Source organism: Metopolophium dirhodum, chromosome 5, assembly GCF_019925205.1.
Source record: "Metopolophium dirhodum isolate CAU chromosome 5, ASM1992520v1, whole genome shotgun sequence".
Classification (NCBI taxonomy): Eukaryota; Metazoa; Arthropoda; class Insecta; order Hemiptera; family Aphididae; genus Metopolophium; species Metopolophium dirhodum.
This window is the reverse complement of record NC_083564.1, coordinates 15,068,734-15,095,504: the sequence shown is the minus strand read 5'-3', so window position 1 is coordinate 15,095,504 and position 26,771 is coordinate 15,068,734. Positions and strand designations below refer to the sequence as shown.

General features: G+C 28.8%; 2 protein-coding genes and 1 long non-coding RNA gene across 3 annotated transcripts in view; 2 read left to right on the top strand and 1 right to left on the bottom strand.

Moving 5' to 3' along the window:
• Nucleotides 1-116: 116 nt before the first annotated feature.
• Nucleotides 117-2,327, bottom strand: LOC132945541 (uncharacterized). Its single transcript, XM_061015319.1, has one exon. It carries the CDS (start codon nt 2,325-2,327, stop codon nt 117-119), a length of 2,211 nt encoding a protein of 736 aa, XP_060871302.1.
• Nucleotides 2,328-4,792: 2,465 nt separating this feature from the next.
• On the top strand, nt 4,793-6,766 carry LOC132944130 (uncharacterized). Its single transcript, XR_009664419.1, has 3 exons — nt 4,793-4,916; nt 5,593-5,670; nt 6,661-6,766. It is a non-coding gene; the product is annotated as an uncharacterized LOC132944130 (long non-coding RNA).
• Nucleotides 6,767-11,075: 4,309 nt separating this feature from the next.
• Nucleotides 11,076-26,771, top strand: part of LOC132945324 (uncharacterized) — a 240,914-nt gene continuing 225,218 nt past the window's right edge. The window contains exons 1-5 of the mRNA XM_061015031.1: nt 11,076-11,120; nt 13,444-13,503; nt 13,591-13,647; nt 14,576-14,623; nt 14,822-14,851. Of these exons, the coding sequence (XP_060871014.1) occupies nt 13,473-13,503; nt 13,591-13,647; nt 14,576-14,623; nt 14,822-14,851 (166 nt within the window). The 5' untranslated portion in view covers nt 11,076-11,120; nt 13,444-13,472. The remainder of the gene's footprint in view (nt 11,121-13,443; nt 13,504-13,590; nt 13,648-14,575; nt 14,624-14,821; nt 14,852-26,771) is intronic.

The following is a 26,771-nucleotide window of genomic DNA, read 5'->3' as shown; positions in this document are numbered from 1 at the left end:
AGCAGGCTGTATTTTCGGACCATTCATTAATGTATCATTTAATGATATGCCGGTACTTGTTTTTGCTGACCCGTCGAAAACAACACGAAGCTTTGTTGTTCTACTGCGGTCATTTATCACATACGAGTGTGGTAGATAAAGCAATTATTTTCATCGATTACCTGTTTATCACCGCCTGCGTCGCATACGCACTCCATGTGTTTAAGGTTTTCATATTCTAGCATAAACATTTTATATTTCGTATATAGCTCGGTATTATTGCGTAATCGTTTTTCTAATGATAAGAATCTTCGTAATGCTGATGCATATGAGTTACCTAACTGCCGATAATTGTCCTTGAATGGTAACCTCACCACAAATCTACCGTCTTTATTTCTCGTGACGTTCTCAATAAAATGTTTGGAGCATGTATTTTCTTCGTCAGTGAAATTACGTTTTAACGACACCTCTTCCATTTTCCAGAACGCTTCGATTTTACCTTCTAATATTTTATATTGATTCCGAGTTGCTAACAAGCATGTGTTTGGTCTTGTCATACTTAAATTATTCGTCGTTTTACCTACTGCTACCCATCCGAACAATGTTTTTTGTAAATATGGTCCATCATTGATTTTTATTTTATCAGCGCACATTATGTCCCAATAAGTGTCTCCGCCGATAAGTATATCAATATTACCTGGATAATTAAACGACGGGTCTGCCATATACATATCACTCGGAACATTCACACTGCGTATAGACGTTCGTGGTAATGGGCCCGTTATCTTCGATAACACTAATAGGTCAATTATCGTAGAGTACGAGTTATTTAATGAGTTGATTACAGCTGTTACCTTATATTTTATTGTATTATTCGTTTCACTGATACCGCATATTGGAATGTTTACTTTTTTCCGCTGAAGTCCGAGTTTGTTTACCAAATTGTTTGTTATAAAATTGCTCTGTGATCCGCTGTCTAACAACACTCGCCCATGCGAATGCCTGCCAGCGGGACTCGATATTTTAATTATTGCCGTAGCTAACAACACTTCGCTATCAATGTTGACTTTAGCTGTATGCGCAGATACTGATGCATTGTTTGATAATATATTGACATTTTCGTCAACTGAATTTGTTTCCTTATGTAAAAGTGAATTATGCAACTGTTGACATTTTATACATTTTCTCGATGGACATAAATTTACATGATGATCTGTTTTTTTTAAACAATTTTTGCATAATTTTAATTCATCGACCTTCTTTATTCTGGACGCTATGTCAAGTGCCAGAAATATGGTACATTTGTAGATTGGGTGTGGTTGTTGACACATGTAACATTTCATTTTGTATGTAGATAAAAATGTTGACGCACCCTTCTTTGATGTTCCAACTTTTGAGATTTTTGATAGTGAATAATTAGATTCGTTTTGCTTGCCTGTTAGTAATCTAGCATTTTCGACTGACTCTAACATTTGATTCCTTTTACCTAAGAACTCCACTAACATTTCTACACTAGGTAGTTCTTCTCTGGACGTTTCCATTTCCCATTGCTTGATAGTGTTCGTATCAAGTTCCGTGTAAATTACATGTAATAACAACGCACCCCAATTGTATAGGTCATGGTTTAGCGCTTTTAATGCTTGCATATGTCCGTTTATCGAATCAGTTAATTGTTTTAATTTGATTGCCGATTCTTTATTGATTGGCTCTAGATCAAAAATACGTTTTGTATGCGTTTGTATTAACATACGTGTATTATTGTATCTTGTGGTAATTATTTTCCACGCTTTTTCATAGTTCGATGAGGAAGTTTCCAAATTTTTTATTAATAAAGTTGCTTCGCCTTCTAACGCATTTCTTAAATAATAAAATTTTTGGATATCTGATAAACAATTATTTGTATGTATCATTGCACAGTATATGTCATGAAACGTTACCCAATCATCAAATTTTCCCGTGAATGTAGGAATTTCGATCGGCTGAAGTTTTACAAATGAAAATTTGTGACTTGTTTTTTCACTTTGATCAGCCTGTATTAATTGTCGACCTTGCGCGAGTGCGTTATTTCCCTCTAATCTATCGTCGACTTTTGACAATAAATCATAGTATAAGTCTTCGGATGTGGACCTATATTGTACCTGTTCGTTACTAACGTCTAATATCTCTATATTATTTTGTATGGCATCAAATTCGCTCCATGCTTCACGTATCTTTTCAGCCCGTAATCTTAATTGCGTTGTAACATTGGACTTTGGGTCATCCAGAAATGTTTGAAATCGTGTAAGCTGCCCTTTGATCTGACCGCGACGTAGAACGAATGCTGCTAATTCATTATTATCGCTAGCCATTGTGATCGACCTCTACCCACTATCTACCGTTTATAATGTTATGATGATATAATATTTTGGATATAGGCTTAAGCACAATTTCCCTAACGGATTTATTTTGAGTCAAGGACGAATTAATAAGACTTATAGGAGGCCACTTTTTATTTAAATCAGGGCTTGCAAACGTTATAATAACGTTATGATTATAACGTTATATTTGATAAAAAACGATTGAAATTTGTAAACGCAATTATAACGAAAAACGATAAACATAAATAAATAAATAACACAAAACAAAACGTAACGTTTAACAAAATATATGATATATCATTAAACAAAACATAACGCAAAACGGTATATATTGTATTCCATTAAACAAAATAATTAATTTCCAATTATTTAATAATACTTAGTATTATTCAATTATTTATTCGATCCAAGAATTAATTTTATCCCGTATCCGGCCTATCCGGGAGATCCCGTATTAGATTTATTTTAAAATTTAATAAGAAGGTATTAATAGAATAATTTAATTACCAATAGCTAATAATAGTGATACTCTGATAATATTGTACTGTACTATCTGTACTACGGTCGGAATTTATACCATTCAAGTTATTCAACTATTGTGTTCGGTGATCAGTTTGCTCAGATTTGTTCAGTCGTCAGTGTTTGTGTAATTGTATATTTTATATTTATTATTTTATAATAAAGTCCTTAGAGCCTAGGCAATTTATTAAATTCAATAATACATTATCACTTATAACTTAAGATTAATTATCATCATACTGTTTTATCATTTATTTTGTTTCCATTTCTTTACGAACTATGTATGTATATTGTAATTTAATCTGTATCACTGTACTCTATATTTTGTAAATAATATGTAATTGGGTTATCTAACCCATTTAATTAAATAAATAAAATTACACAATACCTACTTAAAACTCAGAATAGGGAAATTATGTCCCCAAAAAAGGTCATAGTCATATACTTTTTAATTGCGGCCTGTGTACTTTTAAAACGGGTATCTAAATGCTTTTAAATATTAAATAACGATAAACGCAAAAATTGTATAACGTTTTAATTATGAATAACGTTAAACGCAAAAATTGTATAACGTTTTAATTCTGAATAACGATAAACACAAAAGTTGAATAACGTTTAAATTTTGAATAACGATAAACTCAAAATTTGTATAACGTTTTGATTGTAAATAACGTAAAACAATATTTTTTTTTCAAATGCAAGCCCTGATTTAAATACGTGTTAAATTGAGACTCACTCACCTGATGCTGTCTTCTTTCTTGAAGCTTTTTACTGATCTTCTTCCGTGAACTTGTAATTCAAAATACTACAATGCGTGTAATAATATTGACGCGTACGTTACGATCCGGCTCGAAGGACCAATGATTCGGCTCAGTTTCAATTTGAATAAAAAAACTAATGAAATACTAGTGGACTGTATAATTGATTGATATATTTTATTAATAATACTTGAATAATAATTTTAAATAATAAACACTATTTTAATTGTTATAATAATGTGAATATTACATTACGTCGCGTACATTGACCGGCATTGTCACCGACGCGTCGTTGAGATCGAACTGACGACCCGTGCCTTAATATTAAAGGTGTTATTGCCCGATCCATAGCGATATCATAAATGATAATAATGGCTGCTATACATTATCGATAATAATATTGTACATTAAACAATGTACATAGGTAATTTTTAAAACTTATCTAATAATATACGAGACCGCTTTTGAAAAACGGTAATTTTGTTTAGGACTCAATTTACCTACACCCTTTTTCTGTCCCTTTACCAGTATGGTGTTTTACGCGACTGATACATTACCAGGGCGTCAGTAACCATAATGTTTCAAGTAAAATAATAAATTGTATTTACTTATTGTAAGCTTGTTGCATAATATTTTTTTTTGTGTTATAAGAACAAATAACAATACCAGTTGAGTAAATTATACAAACCTTGAAACTACTACTATGACTTTTATTTTTTGGAAACTTGTGACACAGCAACTAGCAAGAAGGACCGTGCTAAGATGGTGGCAGGGGGACCGGGTTCCCTAGTTTTCCTTTTGTTTACTTTTGATTCCTCAAAGTAGAAACCAACTAGATTCACTTTCCTAACAGAATTAACACTGAAGTTGAAAACCAAATAATTATTTCTACTAACTAAAAATATTTAGACACAAAAAATAAAAACAGAAAATTGTAAAATCAATACATTTATCGGAGCGTTCAGAAAGTAAAAACTTAAATATTTGTTTTGATTTGGCAAACCTACAAATGTTATTCAATTGCGTCTTTTAACCCTCCACCTTTTTTTACATGGTTTACAAAAAAACAAATATCATATAACGCTTGTATAGTTTACACAACTGTTCTAGATCTAAGACATAACAAAAAATATCGTAACCAGTTAACTATAAGTTGATACAATTTAGTATTTTACTATTGTTCTTACACAAACGATTACGAAATTTTCTTTCATTATATTGATTTTAATTTATAGTTTTTACATTTTTATGATAATCATTAAGGTGTCCAATTCAATCAACCTAAATTATGCTGTAATTCCTCGTAATACATTTTATTTTATATATTCAAAATTGTATTCTTATGTTTTAAATAATATTGTCTTGAAATTAGACGCTATAGATTCTGAGCTGAGTTGACAAATGTATTAATATTTGATTTTACAATTAATGTGTTTTTTTGTGTCTTAAAAGTTAAGAGAACGTGCTATACCATGAGCTAATGATATACAAAAAAAACCTAATCTTGAAAAAAAGGCCGGGTGATTGAAATCTATCTCAGTTGTTGAGACGCAAAAGAGATAGAATCAAATGAAACTAGCCAAATGATAAGCAATACAATTAAAAGAGATTTTTAATAAGAGATTTAACAAATTAATACATATCTTATCTTTATGTTATTAAAACTCATTATAACAATTTTTTCCAGGCTATATTTTAAATGATTTTAAAGAGCACAAAAACAACAAAATCACAAAAAAAAATGTGAAAAAACCTTTGAAAATTATAATTGATAACAATGCTTATTTATTTTATTGAAATTAAACAGAAAAAAAAATGTATAGTACATAAACATAATATACAAAAATTATACCTACTTTATATTACGTCTTGAAATACGATATTTATTTTATTATTATTATTTTATTTTATTACTACAAATATTGTGATTACTAAATATTATAGGTATCTCATTTATATTTGATTATTTTTTTTTTTAGATAATTTTTGCGTTGAAGATACCAAATATAATGACGGCTTTAACTGTTACGCAAGATATTTGAGTACTATTCGTCTTTGTTAGTATACCCACGTACTTGTACATATATAAAATAATTTTATAGCTTGATCATATAATTTAGACATTTTTCACAAATTTCAAGAATGTTCACTTTCGTTGCTTATAATGATAAGTTAAGTACCTATTTTAAGTAAAACCTTATAGATCAATTGTGCTTATAAAAATTTGTTTATTCAATTAATTTTGGAAACATTGTTTTCTATATTAAAATTTGCTTCAAATGATCTCTAGTATCTTTCAAAATTATTAATAAAGTATGAACTCAGGTGAAAAATGAAAGAAGGTATTTTTAAATTTTTAAATTGTATTAAGATAAATTTCAAAATACTACTATGCAAACTTTGAAAAATAAAATAACTATTTTTTTATATTTTTTTTAAATAACATTCATGCGTCCATTATCTTCCTAATGCTATAATATTTATATTAATTATTATTGTTAATAAATTAAATAATATAAATATTTTTTAATGAATTGAAACTTAAATATAATATTCTGCTTACAAAGGTAATTAAGGTAATAATAAGACATAAGCTGTTTTATTTTTTTTTTTTTATTGGGTAACCCGCGGCTACATAGGCCATTGGGTGTGAGGGAGGGAACTGTATGTTTTTAAATTGGGTATGTTGGTACACGTGTGTGTTGTGTTTTGGCAGAATTTCTAATGGGGCACCCGTAAGTTTCTGCAGTGCCCCGGGTGGGGGATGGCGACACTTGTTCTCCGGCCACCGTGACTTTCCCGAAGAAAAATACCGCCCGCAGCCGAGGTGTCGAACTCGGGTCGGCTGCTACGCAGCCGACGCCTTAGTCCGCTCGGCCACTCCGTCCCCCCGCTGTTTTATTTGTATATCTATTAAAAATGTATTTTTAATTTTGTTTGACACTTGCATTTTTAAACGATTTGATAACAACCAAAATATGTTTTAATAGAAACTTTTTAAAGTAAATGATCACCGTGCATTTTATAACAAAATATTACGTTTTTAGTCGATATGCAGCTATTGGACCCACAAGATTTTTTTTTATCATCATACAGTAAGTTATTTTAACTTAATATTTCATACACAATACAATGTAAGACACATAAATTAAGTATTTAAAAATAATATACATTACAAAAATGTCATATATAATATATTATGATAATATATAATAACTATACACACGTGTCATGGTGTGGAGGGGGGAGAGGAAAGGATAAATACATCCCCAGTGGAGGCAAGTTAAACCCACTATACCATTTTTATTTTAAAACATTAAAAAACCTATGCTAGCACTTAAGTATTAGTTTATTACTAATAGTATTCATTATACCATTATAACATCCCTTTATATAAATAAGACTAGAAACACTAGAGCCATTGTATTTATATTATCATTTATATTCATACAAACATAAAATTGTAAGAAATTACGTTTAATAGTTTATAAGATTTACGCGTAATGTATTCCAATTTAAAGAAAAAATAAAATACTTGTTTCTCATCGAAAAAATAATAATATTCATAAGAACAAACATAATTGTATTACCTATCGTAAAACTAAATTCACATTAAAAATCATACATTTTGAATACCATTTTTTTTTTATTCATGATACAGCTTAACTGCTAAGGTTATAAACTTGCGAAAAAAAAATAGTTACATCTTATAAATAATACAAGTTATAGTTAATTATAGTTCCTTACATTTATTAAGTTGTACATATCAATAAGTTTTAGAAATGTGATGATTTTGTTGGTGTTGTTTTGGGTTGGGCTGAGGGCTTCGAAGAGGTTGTCAGGCAATTCTACTTATTAGGCTTTTTCTGGTATCTATATGGTTTCGACAGTAGACAAGGGCCAAGGAGGTGCTTGACTGTGAGAGGTTCTCCGCAGGTTTCGCACATTGCAGGTTCTTCTCTGCGCATAAGATACCGATGGGACATCTTTGAAGGACCTATACGTAGTCTGTCGATAACTACTACATCATTGCAATTTGATGTATGGGGTTTGGGCCAGTATAATATACGGTAGTATTTTTAATTTATCTTTGTTTATTATTAGGTCTACGCCGCTATTCGGATTCCCAAAAATTGGTACAATAGGTGCTGACATTCCTATGGATGTCAATGAGTGATGAGTAGGTGCGTATTTCGTTCAGAGGGTTATTAACTGTTTCACGAGCTACTTTGTCGGTATTCTCATTGCCATCTATTCAACAAATGTCTGGTTAAGAGGACAGAGCGAATCTGTACATTTGTTAATAGTTGAATCGGGCAGTTGAATGGCTAGATGGACTCTTTCGAGGAGTGCAAAGTATTCCGCCGTATAGATACTGGTAGTTTGTACGATAAGGATTGGTCACCGTTTATGATATCGATCACTACACCTTAGTTGGTTTTGGAAGCGTCTGTATAGATTTGTGGGTTGGATCGAGAAGAGTCCATGATTTCATTGAATACATTTTTATATATAATATTTAACGTTATTTTTTACAATAAGGTACAAAGGTTGGCACCACACTACATTCTCGTTTGAAAAATACTATTTTTATAAAATATTTTACAATTGTATACAAAATGTTAACTACAAAAATGGAGGGATTTCATCCCCCGTATCACTCCTAACACAGAGACTTCCGAGTATATTAATATTACTGGTACTGATTTATGATGATAATTCATATTGATTGGTTCTAGTTTCATTTTGACACTTACCTATCTACTGCATATAGAAAATGTTATAGTTTTCATAATAAACATTCAAAAATATCGGATAAAGTAAAGGACAGAGTAAAGCGCGGAAGCTTATACTTAAATATATTAAGGTTACAATAATAATTGCATATAGTACAAGTGGTTCACTGTAAATTATGGTGTTGAATTTGAATTCAATGATATTATATATTTATATCATTGTATAAGAAAAAGAATTCTGAGCGAAGACGGTCTGTCAGCCTTGGATCTATTGATATTCCTAAGTATATTTGATGATATTATTGAGAATAAAGTAATTTATATATACCTATTAAGGTTAGGTTTTTGATTTAAGTAGAAAAAAATTTATGAATTCCTAACTCAATTTTAATTTGCACATTTTCGTGAATTTTACATATTTTGTCAATATTTGAACTTTAAATGCTTATAAAAAAAATTGTGACTATGGATTTTTAATTTTTATAGAAATATTTATATTTATTTTCTATAGACCAAACATTTTCCAAATATTTTGACTTATTTTGAGCTGTTTAAGGACATTTTAAGTTTCCATTTTTTAGTTTTTGTTTCTATAAATATCAATAAAATTTTATTTAATGGTTAATAAAGCTTGACTATTTAATAGATGGCTCATAGTATTTTGTTTCAAAAGCAGATGAAAAAAATTAAAAATCCATAGTCACAATTTTTTTATAAACATTTAAAGTACAAATTTTGACAAATTACGTAAAAATAACAACAATTTGCAAATTATTTTGAGTTAGAAAATCATAAAAAATTTCATTTTTAAATCTATGATTTGAAAATGTAATACAAGATTCCTAATAAATTTGTCAACCTTAATCAAAAAAAAATGGCTATAAGAAAGTCAAATTCAATTTTTATGAGCGTTTCAAATCAAATTTTTACAACATTAGATATTCACTCGATTTCTAATGTAGTGATTTTCTTATTTTATTGTAATTAAAAAACGAACGACTGTTTTGAAAATTTCACTGAATGTTTATATTAGCATTTTCTGTATACGATAAAATTTTGAAAATAAATTTACTCGTTTTGAGCTTTTTACGGACACAGTCAGTTTTCAATTTTTTTAGTTTTTTCTTTCTATAATTGTCAATAAAATTATATTAGTTAGGCCAAAGAGCGTGAAACAAGGCTCCTGATATATTGTTACAATAGCGATTGAAAAATATTAAAAATACATATGAACAAATATTTTTTATAAGCATTTAAAGTTCAAATAATGACAAAATTTATCCAATTAAAAATTTAATAATTATTTTGTAGTTATAAATTTATAAGATGTTCAACTTTTATAGCTAAGGATTAAAAATTTAAAACAAGGTTCCACATAAATAGGTTAAATATAAATTACTTTATTCACAATAATATCATCAAATATACTTGGTAATGTCACCGTTTTCGCTCAGAATCGAATTCTTATACAATGAAATTATATCATTAAATTCAAATTATGTTGAAACATATTAAAAAAAAATAATATTTTATCAGATCAACAAATGTTTTAACTTCAAAATTATTAATTTTAACCATTGTAATGTTTTGTTCCAACAGATCCATATTATTATTGTAAGTGTTGGATTTTAATAACAATCATCTTCATTCTAGTTTGTATACTATTAGGGCCCGTATTACCATAGTCGATTACACTTCAATGCCTTTGATACGGCAAAAGAAATAACGTGAACAAAATAAAAAAAAGGTGGATAAGTGGATGTCGCTCTGCTATACAGTAGGTTACAAGTGGGTCACTGTAAGGGATGGTGTTAAATTGTATAAGCTACAAAATAATTATTTAGTTTTAAATTTGATAAATGTTGTCATTATTTGAACTTGAAATGCTTATAAAAAAAAAATTGTGATTATGGATTTTTAATTTTTTTTATCTGCCTTTGAAACAATATACTAGGAGTCTTCTATTAAATTTTCAAGTTTTTTTAACTTACAAATAAAATTTTATGGATATTTAAAGAAAAAAAAACTAAAAAAAATGGAAACTGAAAATGTCTGTAAATAAATCAAAATAAGTCAAAATATTTGGAAAATATTATAGTGTATAGAAAATGCTAGTATGAACATTCAGTCAAAAAGTATCTACGGTCATTTGTTTTAGAAGTAAACCAAAAACTAAAATCGATTTTTTCGAAAACAGATTTTGCATACAAATTCCTGTTTTCCCTTAAGTTTTCTTTTGTTTTTCACAGCTCTTCTGAAAACAAGAGGAAATTAATAACAGACCCAAAAAAAATTTTAAAAAAAATATAAAAAAACACAGATCATTATAAAATTAATACATTCATCGTTCCACTCGGAGTTTAAAATGTTTTAGAAGTTCATTGAAATTTAAAATATTTTAATTGACATTTCTACTCAACATAATTTCTCGCCAAGTAAATAAATTATTAAAACAAGATAAGTGTACTTTAATTCAATTTATTTATAAAATCACATTTTCATAATAATTAAAAAACTGTTTTTTTTTTACGGACTTTGAAAAAGTGTTATTGTTGTGATATGTATAATATGTATCTTTCAATATATAACTAAATGTATATATAATTCCATGTACTGTCAATCATCTATCATCTATACAACTGATTACTTATTTTTATCGTATATACATTTTTATTTTATCAAGTTATTTATATATACAAAAAAAATTCATTTTTTTTTAGTTTTACCATTCGCTTTACGTTTGGTTGAAATCAGCGTCTATCACCAAATTAGTAAGATTTTATTTATAAACCATTTTATTTTAAATAAAACATAATATAGTATTTTTTATGTAAGTTCTTTGTTTATTCTACTTATAATGATCACAAAAAATAAGTTCTTCTAAAATGTGTTGGTGGTCAGTCATTACATCGTTAACTTATTTTTACACTTGAAGAAATAGGGACCTTTTGGATTTGAAATATTTGCATATTATATAAACAAATAAACAGTGCAACTTTACGAAACATTTTTCTGTCTTAGTGTGGTCAATTTTACAGCATTGCTGTATTGTATGATATCCTCATCTTTAAAGCCAACAAATAACTTTAGAGAGTGTCTAGCATAATAGTTCACTGTTTTTAGGCCTTCGAACTGCATACTCCTTATAAGCCACTTTTACAACCTTTGAATCTTCATTCCTTGGAAACTAGGAGGTGACAATTTGGTTTATTTTTTCTCTATCAAGTGTTATTTCGCGGTCGTGATGGTTGCCAGTTGGTAGTCATCACCTCTGTAATTTTGGAAGTACGGATTATAGAGTGGTATTACTAATTACACTATTGTACGGAACTAACTATTCAATCTAGAACGAATATAATTTTGGTAATATATAATAAGGCAAATGCGCGTGTTCATTTTGTTGCTATATACTTGCTATATTATATAGTAGATTTGCAAATATTAAAAAAAGAAATATAAATCTTGTTTTGTAAATAAAAAGGTGCCTTGTTCTAATAAATGTCTAAAATTTTTTGAGTGGGATGGTTGTCCTAACTTAATATTATCCCCCTAAGGTGAAGTCTCAATACGCCACTTTGATGAGAGACGGCGAGAAACTATAAGTGTATATAACCTTTCACAACAGCTGCTGATAACGTACTGTTATTGATAGTAAATAAATAATATCAATGTCTCTGAACTATGTACAAATAGAGAACGATAAACACGATAAACACAAATAATGTGAGATTTAATATTCTTGATACCTTTCATGATTTTCAAATATATAATGTCTTATATAGAGGCACTTACTTAACAAATCGAGAGACAAAAAATCACTTATATGGCTTTTATAGACCTAGAAAAAGCATTCGACAAGTCTTTTTAAAATTTTGGAAGAAACAGAGATAGATTTTAAAGACAGACGTATTCTCTATAAGATTTATGAAGAACAAGAAACCACTATCAACATTAATACAACAACAGTGACTGCTAGAATCCAAAAAGGGGTGAGACAAGGGTGCCCACTTTCACCTGCATTGTTCAATGTATTTATTGAAAAAGCAATAAATGTCATAAAGCATTGGTTAGAACAAAAAGTAATCGGAGTGAAAATAGGAGGGGTACTAATAACCATGCTTCGCTTTGCTGATGATATAGTCGTTCTCACATCATCTGAGGAAGACCTACAAGCAGCATTAAATGTAATGAATTTTACGTTTAAAGAATATAGTTTGAAAATATATTCAGCTAAGACAAAAACCTTAGTATGCTACAAGAAAAACGTACCATCTATAAATATAACATTAGAAAACAAAGAAATTATCCAAGTAGACCATTTCAAATATTTGGGCAGCATTATAACAGACGACGGGAAATCAATTAATGAAATCAGAAGCAGGATAGGTCAAGCAAAGAACACATTCCTTAAAAAGAGAAAAATACTAACATCAAAAAATATGAACATAACAACGAAGAAACGGCTCATAAAATCATATGTCTGGAGTGTGGCATTATATGGAAGTGAGACCTGGACAATTAATAAGAAAGAAAAAGATATGTTAGAAGCTCTCGAGATGTGGCGTTGGAGGAAAATGCAGAGAATAAGCTGGACTGATAGAAGATCAAATGAAGACATCCTGAGAACAATAGATGAAAAACGAACACTGTTAGACACCATTAAAGAGAAGGAGATGGCAGATGATAGGACACACGTTGAGGCATGGAGACGAACTGCATAGTATAATAATCGAAGGTATGATAGAGGGTACAAGATCAAGAGGAAGACCTAGGACGAGATACATTAGTCAAATAATGCAGGATGCAGGAGTCACTTCCTACAGGGAGCTTAAAAATATGGCGAATGATAGAGAAAAATGGAGAAGTCATTTATTGTGAAACATTTGTTAAAAACCAATCTCCGAATTGAAAAACAAAAAAAAATAAAAAAAATTGAGGCACTTATCATAAAAGAAAATTTTGTCAATTCCATAAGTAATTTATTAGGACAAGTATTGAATAAGAGTTCATGTTTCCAAATCTATATTATTTTACTGAAAACTTTAATGTTATGGTAATTCTATTTAGTAATTTTTGTTTTTTTTTTATATTCAGGTGAACTCGATGGATTTAAAAAGTTGTATATGAAATATTCATTAATAGCCCACTCAAATGGTAAACTGTTTTGCATAATGATTTACTATTTTAAATCATTAATTTATTAGAATATAAAAATTAAATTGCCTAAATTAATATTTTTAGAGCTACGGTATATTTGCATTGATCCTATATATTGGCATAAGAGACCGAAATTATGTAGTAAATATATTACGTTTATTATACAAAAATCTAAAATCACATTGTACCTATAAAAAAATCAGGGGCGTATACAAGGGGGGGATGTGGGGGTCAGATCCCCCCCCAATAGACCTTTTTTTAAATTTTATAAAATAGTGTTCTTAATGACTTAATGTAAGGAAATTACAAGGAAAAAAATGGGAAGGATTTTTTGTAAATTTTTATTTTAACACATTCAACAATTAATTAAAAATAATTTACTTAATATTAATCAGTAATCATATATTTATTTCATATTCATATAATCGTATTATGTGATATTTGATAATATTATGTATATTATATATACAAGTATAATAAATTATTATAAGATAATAATATGTGGCAGACCAGCCACGGGCCGTCGCCAGTCGCCACCGTCACCGATATCAACGCCGCGGAGACGACGCCCGCATGTCCGTGCGTATAATAATACATTTTCCTATACATTAGAAAAAGAAATATAAAAATAGCTTAAATAATATAATATATTATTATCTAAAAACATCAACAACAAATATCATGTCAGTTGTACGAACAAGTCATAAGTCATAACAGATGTAATAGTACCAATGCTGATTGCCGAATTGAGTTAATTGTGCGAAAAATAAAATATAATGAGGAAACAACAATCTTTGAACAGTTTTATAACTACTTGTAGAATTTAAAATAAAATGTATTGAATATAATATATATGTTTTATCATTTATTAGGTATTTAAATGTGCACATACCTAGGTTTAGGTATTTTTGTTCCATAATAATTTGTTTGCAACTGATCCCCCCCCCATACAAAAGTTATGTATACGCCACTGAAAAAAATACCTTTAAATATCTAATTAATATATAATATAATTAAGTTTATTAATTTTATATCAAAATTAATATAATATTTTACATAACTTGTGAAGGATTGAATATAAATATTACAAGTGCGTGTGCTCTCCACAATTTAAGAAGTAAGCCATTTAAATATGTGTTATATATATATATATATATATATTTAACTATTAAATATGTATATCAAACATAATTAAACGTTAAGAGTAATTAACAGATTGTACAATTTAATTTTAAATGTTTTAAAACATACGTACCAGTGCGGAAGTACCTAAAGGTACAAAATAATTTAAATGATACCAAAATCGACTTTTCAGGTCTTTATTGCAAAGATATTAAAGACTATAGTATGTATTGATCATCATAATTTAATTTATTTTTCGTTTATGTCATTCAAAGGAAATAAATAATTTGTTTATAGTTCTATTCACACAGTCCATTGTTTAAAATACAAAACAAGGACACTTAGTATTATATATTTTTATTTTTTTTTTTTTTTGGTTGAGGCTTTGACAATTGAGGTCATTAGTCTGTGGAACTGTGGGGGAGGGTACTGTAAGTTTTGAACACGTGTGTGTTTGTTTTGTCAGAATTTTTAAGTGGTCACCCGTTGGTATCTCCCATGACCGGATGGGGGACGGTGGTCTCTCTCTCTCCAGACATCCTGACTGTTAAAATATCTAATTTTCAGGAGAGCATTTTTAAGGTTTGTTGTCAAACATCTTTTTATCATGTAGAGATAATTGTTTATAATTAATATTGAAAAATCAGGTATGTTTTCTATAACAATATAACATGCAAATATAGCATCTCACTATTTTAGTTAATTCTTTAAAAATAAAAAAACAGTTTGTAGTAAAAAGGTTCTGTGTGAAGGATTATTTTACTCGCTAAATATTTTTAATTAATAGATAGAACCTATTTACCCTATACCACATTACACAATTTTGATCATTCAGGCCAATATAATATGATAATAGGATATAATTTTATCTAAAACGTGAATCATTAATATTTTATTAAATCACTTTTTAAATTAGTCTGTATAAATGAATAATACTGTGATGCAACATTAAATACATTTAACACCTAATAAATTCGTAAAAATAAAATAAAATATAATCAAAATTCAAAATTCAAACCAATATTTTTTTAACTTATAAGATACTGAGCTACGCAATTCTAAGAATAATTTGTGTGTATTATTTTTTATTTAAAAGTTTCTTTATATCTGTGAAACAAATTAGTATAAAACGTATGATACTGCATAATACTGTGATGCAACATTAAATACATTTAATAATAATAGAATCAAAATTAAAAACATTTTTTTTAACTAATAAGATACTTAGCTACGTATTACTAAGAATAATTTGTGTGTATTATTTTTATTTAAAAGTTTCTTTATATCTGTGAAACAAATTAGTATAAAACGTATGATACTGTATAATACTGTGATGCAATTCATCTTCGGGCATACATTTGTATAAATACTCTATATCTTGAATATTTTCTTTAGTTATTTTTGAATTATTTTTAATTGATACAGCTAAGTTTATATTTTATAAAGATTGTATAAATTTTGGAGTCGAATTAGAACATAATATGTTAATTTGAAGAAAATCATCTACACCATGTAATGTTATATACTTAACTAAATGTATTTATAATTGTAAGTATTATACTATTATCAATAGAAAAAAGGAAACACTTGTTTTGACCACGAAACAATAATTATCATATTATGGACATATTGATATTATTGTGTTATTGGTAGTGATAGGACTCTTTTCCTCTTAACAATGTTTTTGTTATTCAATATAGAACCTTTTTATCCTCAAAAAAAGTTATAGAGTAAAAAGGTTCTATCTAATACATTAAAAAATAACGAATATGTTAATTTTAAAGACATAGAACCATTTTGCTTTGTGTATATCATTCATTATTACTCGTATCAAACTAATTTCTAGCTTAAAACACGTGCCATTAAAAATTTATAAGGAATATTTGAAAAAGTGAATTTCGAAAAAAATCATAGAACCTTTTTACTCTTAGTCCACGAAATATGGCCAATAGGCAACCTATGACACGTTTTCTCTGATGCCCCTGGAATCAAGTTGGCAGGCAACCTAACATACGCGTTTTGATTTACACGTGGTTGAGGACAACGCGGTATCGGCGACTACACTAGGAGACTTATATGTCATGGAGAAATGGCAGCCATTTATACAAACGGGATAATGGAAAATTCAGGCTAGTTATTTAGGGTGGTCATTCCGGTCTGGTTCAAATGTGCAATGACCGACGAGGCTCACAGATGATCGAGTAATTATTATGTATCACTTAAAGTAACTTAGACTAAGATAGGAGAAGGTCTGACCAGGTGAGCAACTTAACTTAACGACCTAAGTGGCCAAGCACATGACGCATAGGGTTTCTTTTGCTTATTTACATAGAAGAACACAATTACGGGACACATACAAAGACAATATACATTATTAACACATTACTAACAATATTTACATAATGATGTCAGAGCGGTGAGGAGGATGGTGGCTCGACCGCTATAAGCCCTAAAAAAACAAAATGATCCGGTGCGCTTCGTGGCCCGTTAAAAATGACAACTCTATAATATAATTCAAACTTTGTTCAATTCGTTATTTAATATTCGGTGTAATGGTGTTCAAATTTAAAAATTTTCATCGATCATCTTGAATCTCAAAATAATTGTGCAAGCGCCACTTTAAAATGAGAATTTTGGAAAATGCTTTCTTAGCGCACACTTACCACGTTGGTGCGTAGATACCGTGAAAATGTAAAGCTTCAAGCTATCATTGTTTAGGCTTTACGTTGATCAGCCATTGAGACAGTCAGTACACGTTCGACTATAATATATTATAGCCATCCCGTACGACGTTCCTCGTGAGGCTAGCTTATGATTATGCGAGCAGTACATTGTCAGGTTATACTGTCAAGATAATATAATATTATTATACTTTGCAGACCCCGAGGCAAGAGTAAAACGTAAGTGTATACTTAGGGGCTTAAATTTTTGAAATACATAACAAGTTCCACTTATAAATACTAAATGTCAAAATTTAAATCATTTATATCTAACTTCGTTATTTCTTAGTAAATACTAAATAGGTATCAGTTTCATAATATAAATATGTAATTAACCTTTATGTTAACCTCAGAAGTCGAGATGAATCGTACCCAGCGTACACATAAAATACCAATTCGTGAGTATTAATAAATGTGTTATCTGTTGTACTTTAGAAAATAATAAATTCATTTACATTTTCAGCACCAAAAGAGATGAATAAGCCAAGTAATTAAATTTAATATTTAATTTTAGCCTTTAGGCAGCAGTACTAACTACTAGTGATAAACTTCATATCGCTTCCAACATTCTATATGTATAGTTTGAAATTTTATTCTTATACGTGTTTTTTATGCATATTATAATCACATAAATCAACATATTATGTTTTATGAATATTTAATAATGTATCTTATAAAATATTATCGAACAAAAATGTTTGATTAGTATATATTCAGTGTGATCATTCTTTTAGGTATACTATATTTTACGGACAACATTGTATTTTGCATATTTAATGTTTTCGCTTATTAGAATATATTTATGTATTATTCAGCTTTTTAGAGTTTAGTTTAGCAATATATATATTTTAGCTTAAGAATTCTCTTTAAAAACCTGTATATTAAATTTTAAATCAAATTTATTCAAAAACAAATTTGTCCTCTCAAGAAAAGGTCTTATACGCTAAACTATGTATTCTATTCTATCCTGATCGTAATTTCTACTCTCATCAAACGACACTGTGCTGAAGAACGTTTAAGACCCTAAGTATTGTAACTCTTACATAGAAAAGATTTAAATTGTCTTTTTTGCTCAAAACAGTTAATTGCTATCTCTTGTTTGGTCCATATTTGAATACAAGTCTATTCTTTGTAATCAGTTTACGGAAACAAAAAGTAAAAGTTCACCGGAAAGTTACGCTTTTTATACTAATTAGATATTTTTTATTAAATTTGATTATTTATACAAGGCAAGGCTGTGACAGCGTCACCGCTCAGAACCGTTTTTCGTATACAATTATTTTTCATTATTCATTGAATTCAAATATAATAGATTCATTACAATGAAATGCTCGATAACTACTGTACAGTAGAGCGGTACCCACTTGTCCACCTTTTTTAAATTGTATTTGCATTAATCTTTTATTTATCATGTACATTATACATATTTTAAAATGTATTATTACTTATTTATGTTTAGTATATTGATTGACGTCAATAATCGTGTGATAGCTGAAAGGTATTACAATAACGATAACATATTTATAGATACTAGGTAGTATACCTTATAGTTGCTTAATTGCAATTTAAGATATACAGGCTGCGTATCGAACTTCCATAATTTGACCGGTGAACTAACTATCTGAAACAGCTGTTCCCAGTACTAATAGGCAATAGCGAACCTTGAGGACAAATTTAAAGATTCAATAATACTATATACTATATTGGTATCAAAAGCAGATAACCGTGGTGCTCTAGTGATTCTGGGCCCTCAGCTGTTTCGTTATAGGCCGATGTTTAACCTGTATATCTTAAACCGTGATTGCAATTCCGAGAAAGTAGAAACTTGTAGCATGTTAATAACATAGGTATTATACTATTGTCATCATTGTCGGTGAATAGGTTTTTCTTTAAAAACCCATTAATAACTGGTTTTTTAGTCAAATACTAGGTGTCAGCGCATTGGGAGTCAGCGAATTGGAAACAAATCCTTCACAAGGGTCTATCCATTATATATTATCTAAGCTATCCAAAGTGCTTATTTGCTGTTTCTACAGTCTGCACATAAACCGCACTGTTTTTCCCCCTATACATGACCAGTTGTTAGTCTGTTGCGTCAGCGTGTGGAATGGGGATGCAATCCATGCATCTACTCGTGGCCTCAGAACCAAAAAGTGCTAAATCAATTTTTTTGTAAATCCACTTTTTGATATAAATGAGTTTATTAGTCAATGCTCTATAATCCAAGCTCACATCCAATTTTGTAGGTTCATTATTTAACGAGTTATCCAGAACTATTACGTGGTAAATCGATCAAATTTACACTTTTGTTTTTTTACTAGCGTTCTAAATAGCACCTTTTGGTTCTTATGTTAAAACCAAAAGGTTCAATCTGCACGATAAAATAATATAGTGATAACCAAAAAGTATTATCTCATAATATTTATTGCATAAACCATACAGGTTGGCATCAAGAGAGGGGGGGGGGGGGGTAAAAGAAGCAGTTGCTCAAGATGGCAGGAGTGGCCAAATATTTAGGGGCGGCAAAAAAATCGATAATGTCGTTTGTAATAAAAAAAAAGGTGGATAAGTGGATGTCGCTCTGCTGTACGTTAGGTTACAAGTGGGTCACTGTAATGGATGGTGTTAAATTTGAATTCAATGATATAATATCATTGTATAAGAAAAACGATTCTGAGCGAAAACGCGGTCAGTCAGCCTATGATTTTACCAAGTATATTTGATGATATTATTGTGAATAAAGTAATTTATATATAACCTATTTACGTGGAGCCTTGTTTTAAATTTTCAATCCTTAGCCATAAAAGTTAAAAATTTATAAATTTTTAACTACAAAATAATTAATAAATTATAAATTTGATAAATGTTGTCAAAATTTGAACTTTAAATGCTTATAAAAAAAAATTGTGCCTATGTATTTTTAATATTTTTCAACTGCTATTAGAACGATATATCAGGAGCCTAATATTTAATTTTCACGCTTTTTTACCCAACAAATAAAAATTTATTGATATTTATAGAAAAAAAAACTAAAAAAATTTAAAACTGACAATGTCCGTAAACAGCTCAAAAAGAGTCAAAATATTTTCAAAATTCCCGTTTTTCCCGTCGCTTTTGAAAACTACTACATTTTTTAATTACAACAAAATAAGAAATCGTTACACGAGAAATCGAGTGAATATCAAATGTTGTAAAAATATGAATTTCAAACGCTCATAAATAATTAATTTGACTTTCTTGTAGACATTTTTTTTTTGATAAAGGTAGACAAACTTATGAGTAATCTTATATTAGATTTTCAAATCTTAGATTTAAAAAGAAAAATTTTTATGAATTCTCATCAAAATAATTTGCTATTTTTCGTGATTTTTCCGTATTTTGTCAAAATTTGAACTTTAAATGCTTATAATTAAAAACTGTGACTAAGGATTTTTAATTTTTTTCATCTGCCTTTGAAACAATAACCTGGGAGCCTTCTATTAAATTTTCAAGCTTTTTTACTCAACAGATAAAATTTTATTGATATTTATAGAAAAAAAAACTAAAAAAATTGAAAACTTACAATGGCCGTAAACAGCTCAAAAAGAGTCAAAATACTTTGTAAATTTTATGGTGTATAGAAAATGCTAATATAAACATTCAGTCAAAATTTCATGTCCCTACGGTCATTTGTTTTAGAGTTACGCCAAAAACCAAAATCGATTTTCTCGAAAACAGATTTTGCGTAAAAATTCCCGTTTTTCCTTATTTTTTTTTTTTTTTTTATTTTTTTTTTATTTTTGTGTCTGTCATCACCTTTTAGGACAGTAAAAGTGCTTGGATTTTCTTCAATAGTAACTTTTCTGATAGGAAAGTGAATCTAGTTGGTACTTTGGGGGGTCAAAAGTAAAAATTTCCCAGTAGTTTTCACAAGCGACGTGAAAAACAAAAGAAAAAAAAAAATAAAAAAAAAATAAAAAAATAAAAAAAAAAACACACATCATTGTAGAATCAATACATTCATCGCTTCGCTCAGAATCTAAAAATATTTTGTAAAATAGATATTAATTATTTTAGTTTACGAATTTACCATGTCAATTATCGGAATATCTAAAATCGTAATGGAATCTAATATTAGAACTATGATGTACTTATTGTGAGAGAACTCTGTTTATGGACCTTGTTTTCGTAATACCTAATACCTACTACCTATACGTACTTAATCGTACTATTTTTTATATTATCACTAATCACTACATTTATTGACATGTTATAGCCTCCGGGACTCCGAGCTGCCCGCATACGATATTGCCATGTACCGTTGTACCTAAATTTTTGGGGGGGGGGGGACTCAAGCCAGGGGGGTCTCTCCATAGCCATATTGCTTAGTACCACAGAATATAAAAATAGTACTAATTATTAGATTTTGAACTGGGGGGACTTGACCGATATTTTAGGGAATATTTTCCAAATTTAAAAAAAATAATGAACACGGTTGGGTAAATGACTATTTTCTATTTCTTTGAAATACGAACATATTTCATGGGCCGCAAAAGAGCAATTAATTTCAATTAGAGAAGACTCAACTCTTTAAACAGAATTTAATGAAAATGAACTTAATGAATTTTGGTTAAGACGACGGGAAGAGTTTACTGTAATTTCGAAAGCGGCTTTACATATATTAATCCTATCGCATCAACTTATATTTTTAAAACTGCATTTTCACAACTTCAAATTATTAAAAAAGGTGGGTAAGTGGATGTCGCTCTGATGAACAGTAGGTTACAAGTGGGTCACTGTAAATGATGGTGTTAAATTTGAATTCAATGATATAATATCATTGTATAAGAAAAACGATTTTGAGCGAAAACGGTCAGTCAGCCTATGATATTACCAAGTATATTTGATTATATTATTGTGAATAAAGTAATTTATATATAACCTATTTACGTGGAGCCTTGTTTTAAATTTTCAATCCTTAGCCATAAAAATTTATACATTTTTAACTACAAAATAATTAATAAATTATAAATTTGATAAATTTTGTCAAAATTTGAACTTTAAATGCTTATAAAAAAAAATTGTGCCTATGTATTTTTAATATTTTTCAACTGCTATTAGAACGATATATCAGGAGTCTTATATTAAATTTTCACGCTTTTTTCCCCAACAAATAAAATTTTATTGATATTTATAGAAAAAAAAACTAAAAAAATTTAAAACTGACAATGTCCGTAAACAGCTCAAAAAGAGTCAAAATATTTTCAAAATTCCCGTTTTTCCCGTCGCTTTTGAAAACTACTGGGAAATTTTTACTTTTGACCCCCCCAAAGTACCAACTAGATTCACTTTCCTATCAGAAAAGTTACTGTTGAAGAAAATCCAAGCACTCTTACTGTCCTAAAAGGTGATGAAAGACACAAAAATAAAAAGCTTCGCACAGAATCTAAAAAATCAAAAAAAAAATAAAATAATAACACACATCATTGTAAAATCAATACATTCATCGCTTCGCTCAGAATCTATAAACAAACATAGATTATGCATTTCACAACAGTCTTGCGTAACAAAACTTGCGTATTTCAGTTTCAAACATCACACCTGACATAAATATATTATGCGAAAATATGCAAGCCCAACCGTTACATTAATAGTTATCACATTTATTATTATTATTATTATTATTTACCTAGCCTTTGTTTGAAACCAAATAAACATTATTACTGAATATTTTTGTATTGCTTTATAGTTATTACCAATTCTTTTTTGTTTATACTAATATGTTTTAAGTTGTATACAACTATAAGATTTCATGTTTCAAAAATATATTAAAAAACTTTTATTTTTTTACATTTTAATAATTTATGTGTGTGAAATAGTGCATGTAAATTTAGTACATCATTAAGAAAAAATAATTAATGATTTTGATGGAGGAGGGCCTTGACAGTTTTACATTAAATTTAGGGGTCGCTATAACAAAAAAGGTTTCGAAGCACTGCTATAGTTGGTCAGAAAAAAGATTTTTAGTGAGAAATGAAATGTGAATAAAAAAATAATTGCTGTTTTTGATTTATTGATTTGTTTAATATACTTTGTACTGTTTTGCAAAGCTGGGCAAGTTAACCAATTTTTAACCAGTATATCTATAACCGTCAACCGTGTTTAAAATAGAATATAGGCACAGAATAACTGTTATTCTGTGATATAGTTTTCTTGACTGGTTTACGTCGGCGCGCATCCCCCACCCAGAACCACCGATTCACCACGAGAGCACTACCACCGTCATTTTAACTAGTTAAAGTTAAGTTATCCTAAAATAAAAATAACTAAGCCAAGTTAAAGCTAGTTTTAAAAAGATACTGAATTTGAGTAACTAAGTTAAGTCACAAATTTTCATGAAAATATAAACTAAGTTAAGTTAAAAGTCAAGTTAATTTTTTTTTTTAAATACCTTTAACTTACTCATAAACGTTTTTTTATCTCATCGTAGAAAATTTTTGGTATAAAGTAAAACAAATTAATAATAAATGCACAGACTATATTGTTTTATAAATAATACAACTGTTTTAAATTATTGTTAAAGCTGTACCTTACATACAGATCAAAATTATATATTTGCAGTATAATTTAAATATTAGCATTTATTTATTAAAAACAATTAAATAGTAGTTGAATCTTGAAATATGATTTTTTTCTATTTCTTTCCATTAAAACACAATAGAAATATATAATAGAATATAGTATAATATAGTACCTATTTAATCATATTCTACTCAAAAAATATAAATTAATCTATTGCTGCTAGTTCTGCTATAAAGCAAACTTGTGAAATTAATAAGTATTTTCAGTTTTAAATGTTGTCTAATCTAAATTGTTCTCTTTTGAATTTGAAGGAAAATGTTTAAAACATTGATATGCAAAAGAAAATATTTACAGTTCACATTAAAATATAAAATATTAAAATGTTACTTCAAAAATATTTTTACAGTCCTAATCTCATCAGTTTATTAAAAGTAGCAATCAAACTATTAGAACTGAGAGAAGTATTCAAAATGACAAAATTACTTAATTAATCCTGGCGGTTCTTAAAAAAAATCAATGCAAATAGTATAGAGTTCATAAATCAAAATAAGAACATTTTTGTAAATAACTTTTTACAAATAACTTTATATATATCAAAATAACTAAGTTGAGTTACAATTATTTATAAAAAGAAACAACTTAGTTACTAACTAAGTTATTTTCTACATTCTATTTTTTTTAACTAGTTAAGTTAAAAGTTATCAAAAAAAGTAACTATTACCTTAATTTTTAACTTTTTAACTAGTTACTGCTCAGCTTTGCTTTTTTGTGTAGTGAGCTATACGGCTTACACTTAAAAATCATTGTATAATTTTAATTTTTATGTGCAGAACTGGATATAACAGATATTGTGACGATTGACAAAGGTACTCGTTATGATTATTTTTGAATATTTAAGAATTATTGATTTAAAATCTTACAATATTATAGTAGGTAGGTATATATATTGTGATAAAGTTAGTGTTGAATTGATGTATTAAAATTTATTCATTTATCCATTTTTTATCATTTTTTATCATTTATTTGCTAGTTTTAACTTTTAACCTCGGGCTAAGATATAATGGACTGGTGTTGACATGGTGAGTGGTCGATGGAAGGGAGAGGAAACGAATTAATAGAAATTTTTAAACTTCGATTTAACAAAACCTGATAATATGTTGTAATTAATTGGAATAATTTTTTTCCAAAACAATATTTTTCAACTATGAGATAACCGTACTTATAAGAAATATTATATTTTTTTTGTATATGTATGTATAATATATAGGTAGATATTATTTTTTAATATACTTAATAAGTATTAATATAATTATAACAATTTGATAATCTGTGGGTAAATATACAAGAAGTTGCGTCTTGCATGCGCATTAAAAGGATGCTCGTTTCCAATTCAGTATATCCATATTATACTGTGGATAGGACATTTTATATCAATAAGTAATAACATATAGTGGGTAGCGTTCCCGAATAAGGAAGAGTGATGGCAATGTAAAATGAATATTTTCCATCCTACTCAGCAAAAAAATGGGTTATCTTCCATGAATTAATAATAATAACCATGTAATCAATTCAATATAGTATAAAAATACTTCCTGAGTGAGACAAAGAATTTGGAAACGTTCGATAAGAACTATATTCTATCCATTGTATATTATCTATGATTTTATATTATACTTTGTTTCAGAAGCTCGGTTGTAGATATACTGGTTACCTACCATACTCTTATATTAAATTGCTTACAATACATGTACCATTCAATATGATTTGCAATAAGGCACAGAAAAATGTAATAAGGTTATCCGTAGAACTAGATTGTAGTGAGCCATAGCCGCAAACTGTTGTACAGACTATGGTTCCTTAAGTTGACATTTCAAAAATATCACACAAGGAGCACTGAATAGTTCTTCTTTCTTATGATATTCTAATTATGAGGGGGTCCATTTATTTCATAGAGTTGTGCTACCAGTATATCTACAACCGTCAACCGTGTTTAAAATAGAATATAGGCAAAGAATAACTGTTATTCTGTGAAATAGTTTTCACGACTGCTTTACGTTGGCGCGCATCCCCCACCAAGAACCACCGATTCACCACGAACGCACTACCACCATCATCTCGTAGCGAACCATATTATACAGCCGGTTATAATTACCACAACTAAAATATACGGATTTACTCTATCGCTAACCATTCTGAACAATTTATTTGAAATCGGTGTATACTCGTCAAACAGTTTCGATTGGTGACCGCCATGCACGACCGAGCGCAAGAGATTTGGCTCTGGAGGGCTGCCAGCCGTCAGTTGCGATGAGATAAAGCGGTATGTTCTCTTTTGAAATAGAGTATAATTCGTGTTATCATCTAAGCGACTTTGGTGACGGGCACAAAATATTAGACAAGCGGGTGTCCGTGAGGACACTAGGACTAGTGTTCGTGCCCCGTTATATATCTAGTCGATGATGGATGGTATTGTTAATTGTTATTACCCATTGCGACCCCCTGCACTTGATGTAAATTTGGTTTCACTTTTAAACACTCGATACCAGTCCATTTTATTATTATAGTCCGTGGTTTTAACTATAAAATTAAATAAAAATACACACATTTCAATAAAGTATATAATTTATCAACAGTTATAGAAAAAAAAACCGATGATGATTTTACAGGTAATACAATTAGGAAATTGATTTATAACTACTTATAATAAGGATATAAGAAATTAACCGATTTTCTACAGTCAAAAAAGGCCTTAGAAGTTCGAAAACGGAGTAGGGTTTCTTATAAATAAGAATACTTTACAATGATAATATAATGTTAAGATATTTCAGATAATTACATACGTATAACTGTTAGATTATGTTA

Excerpts from the sequence above, each read along its gene's own strand:
- LOC132945541 (XM_061015319.1), bottom strand. The coding sequence starts at position 2,327 with ATGGCTAGCGATAATAATGAATTAGCAGCATTCGTTCTACGTCGCGGT.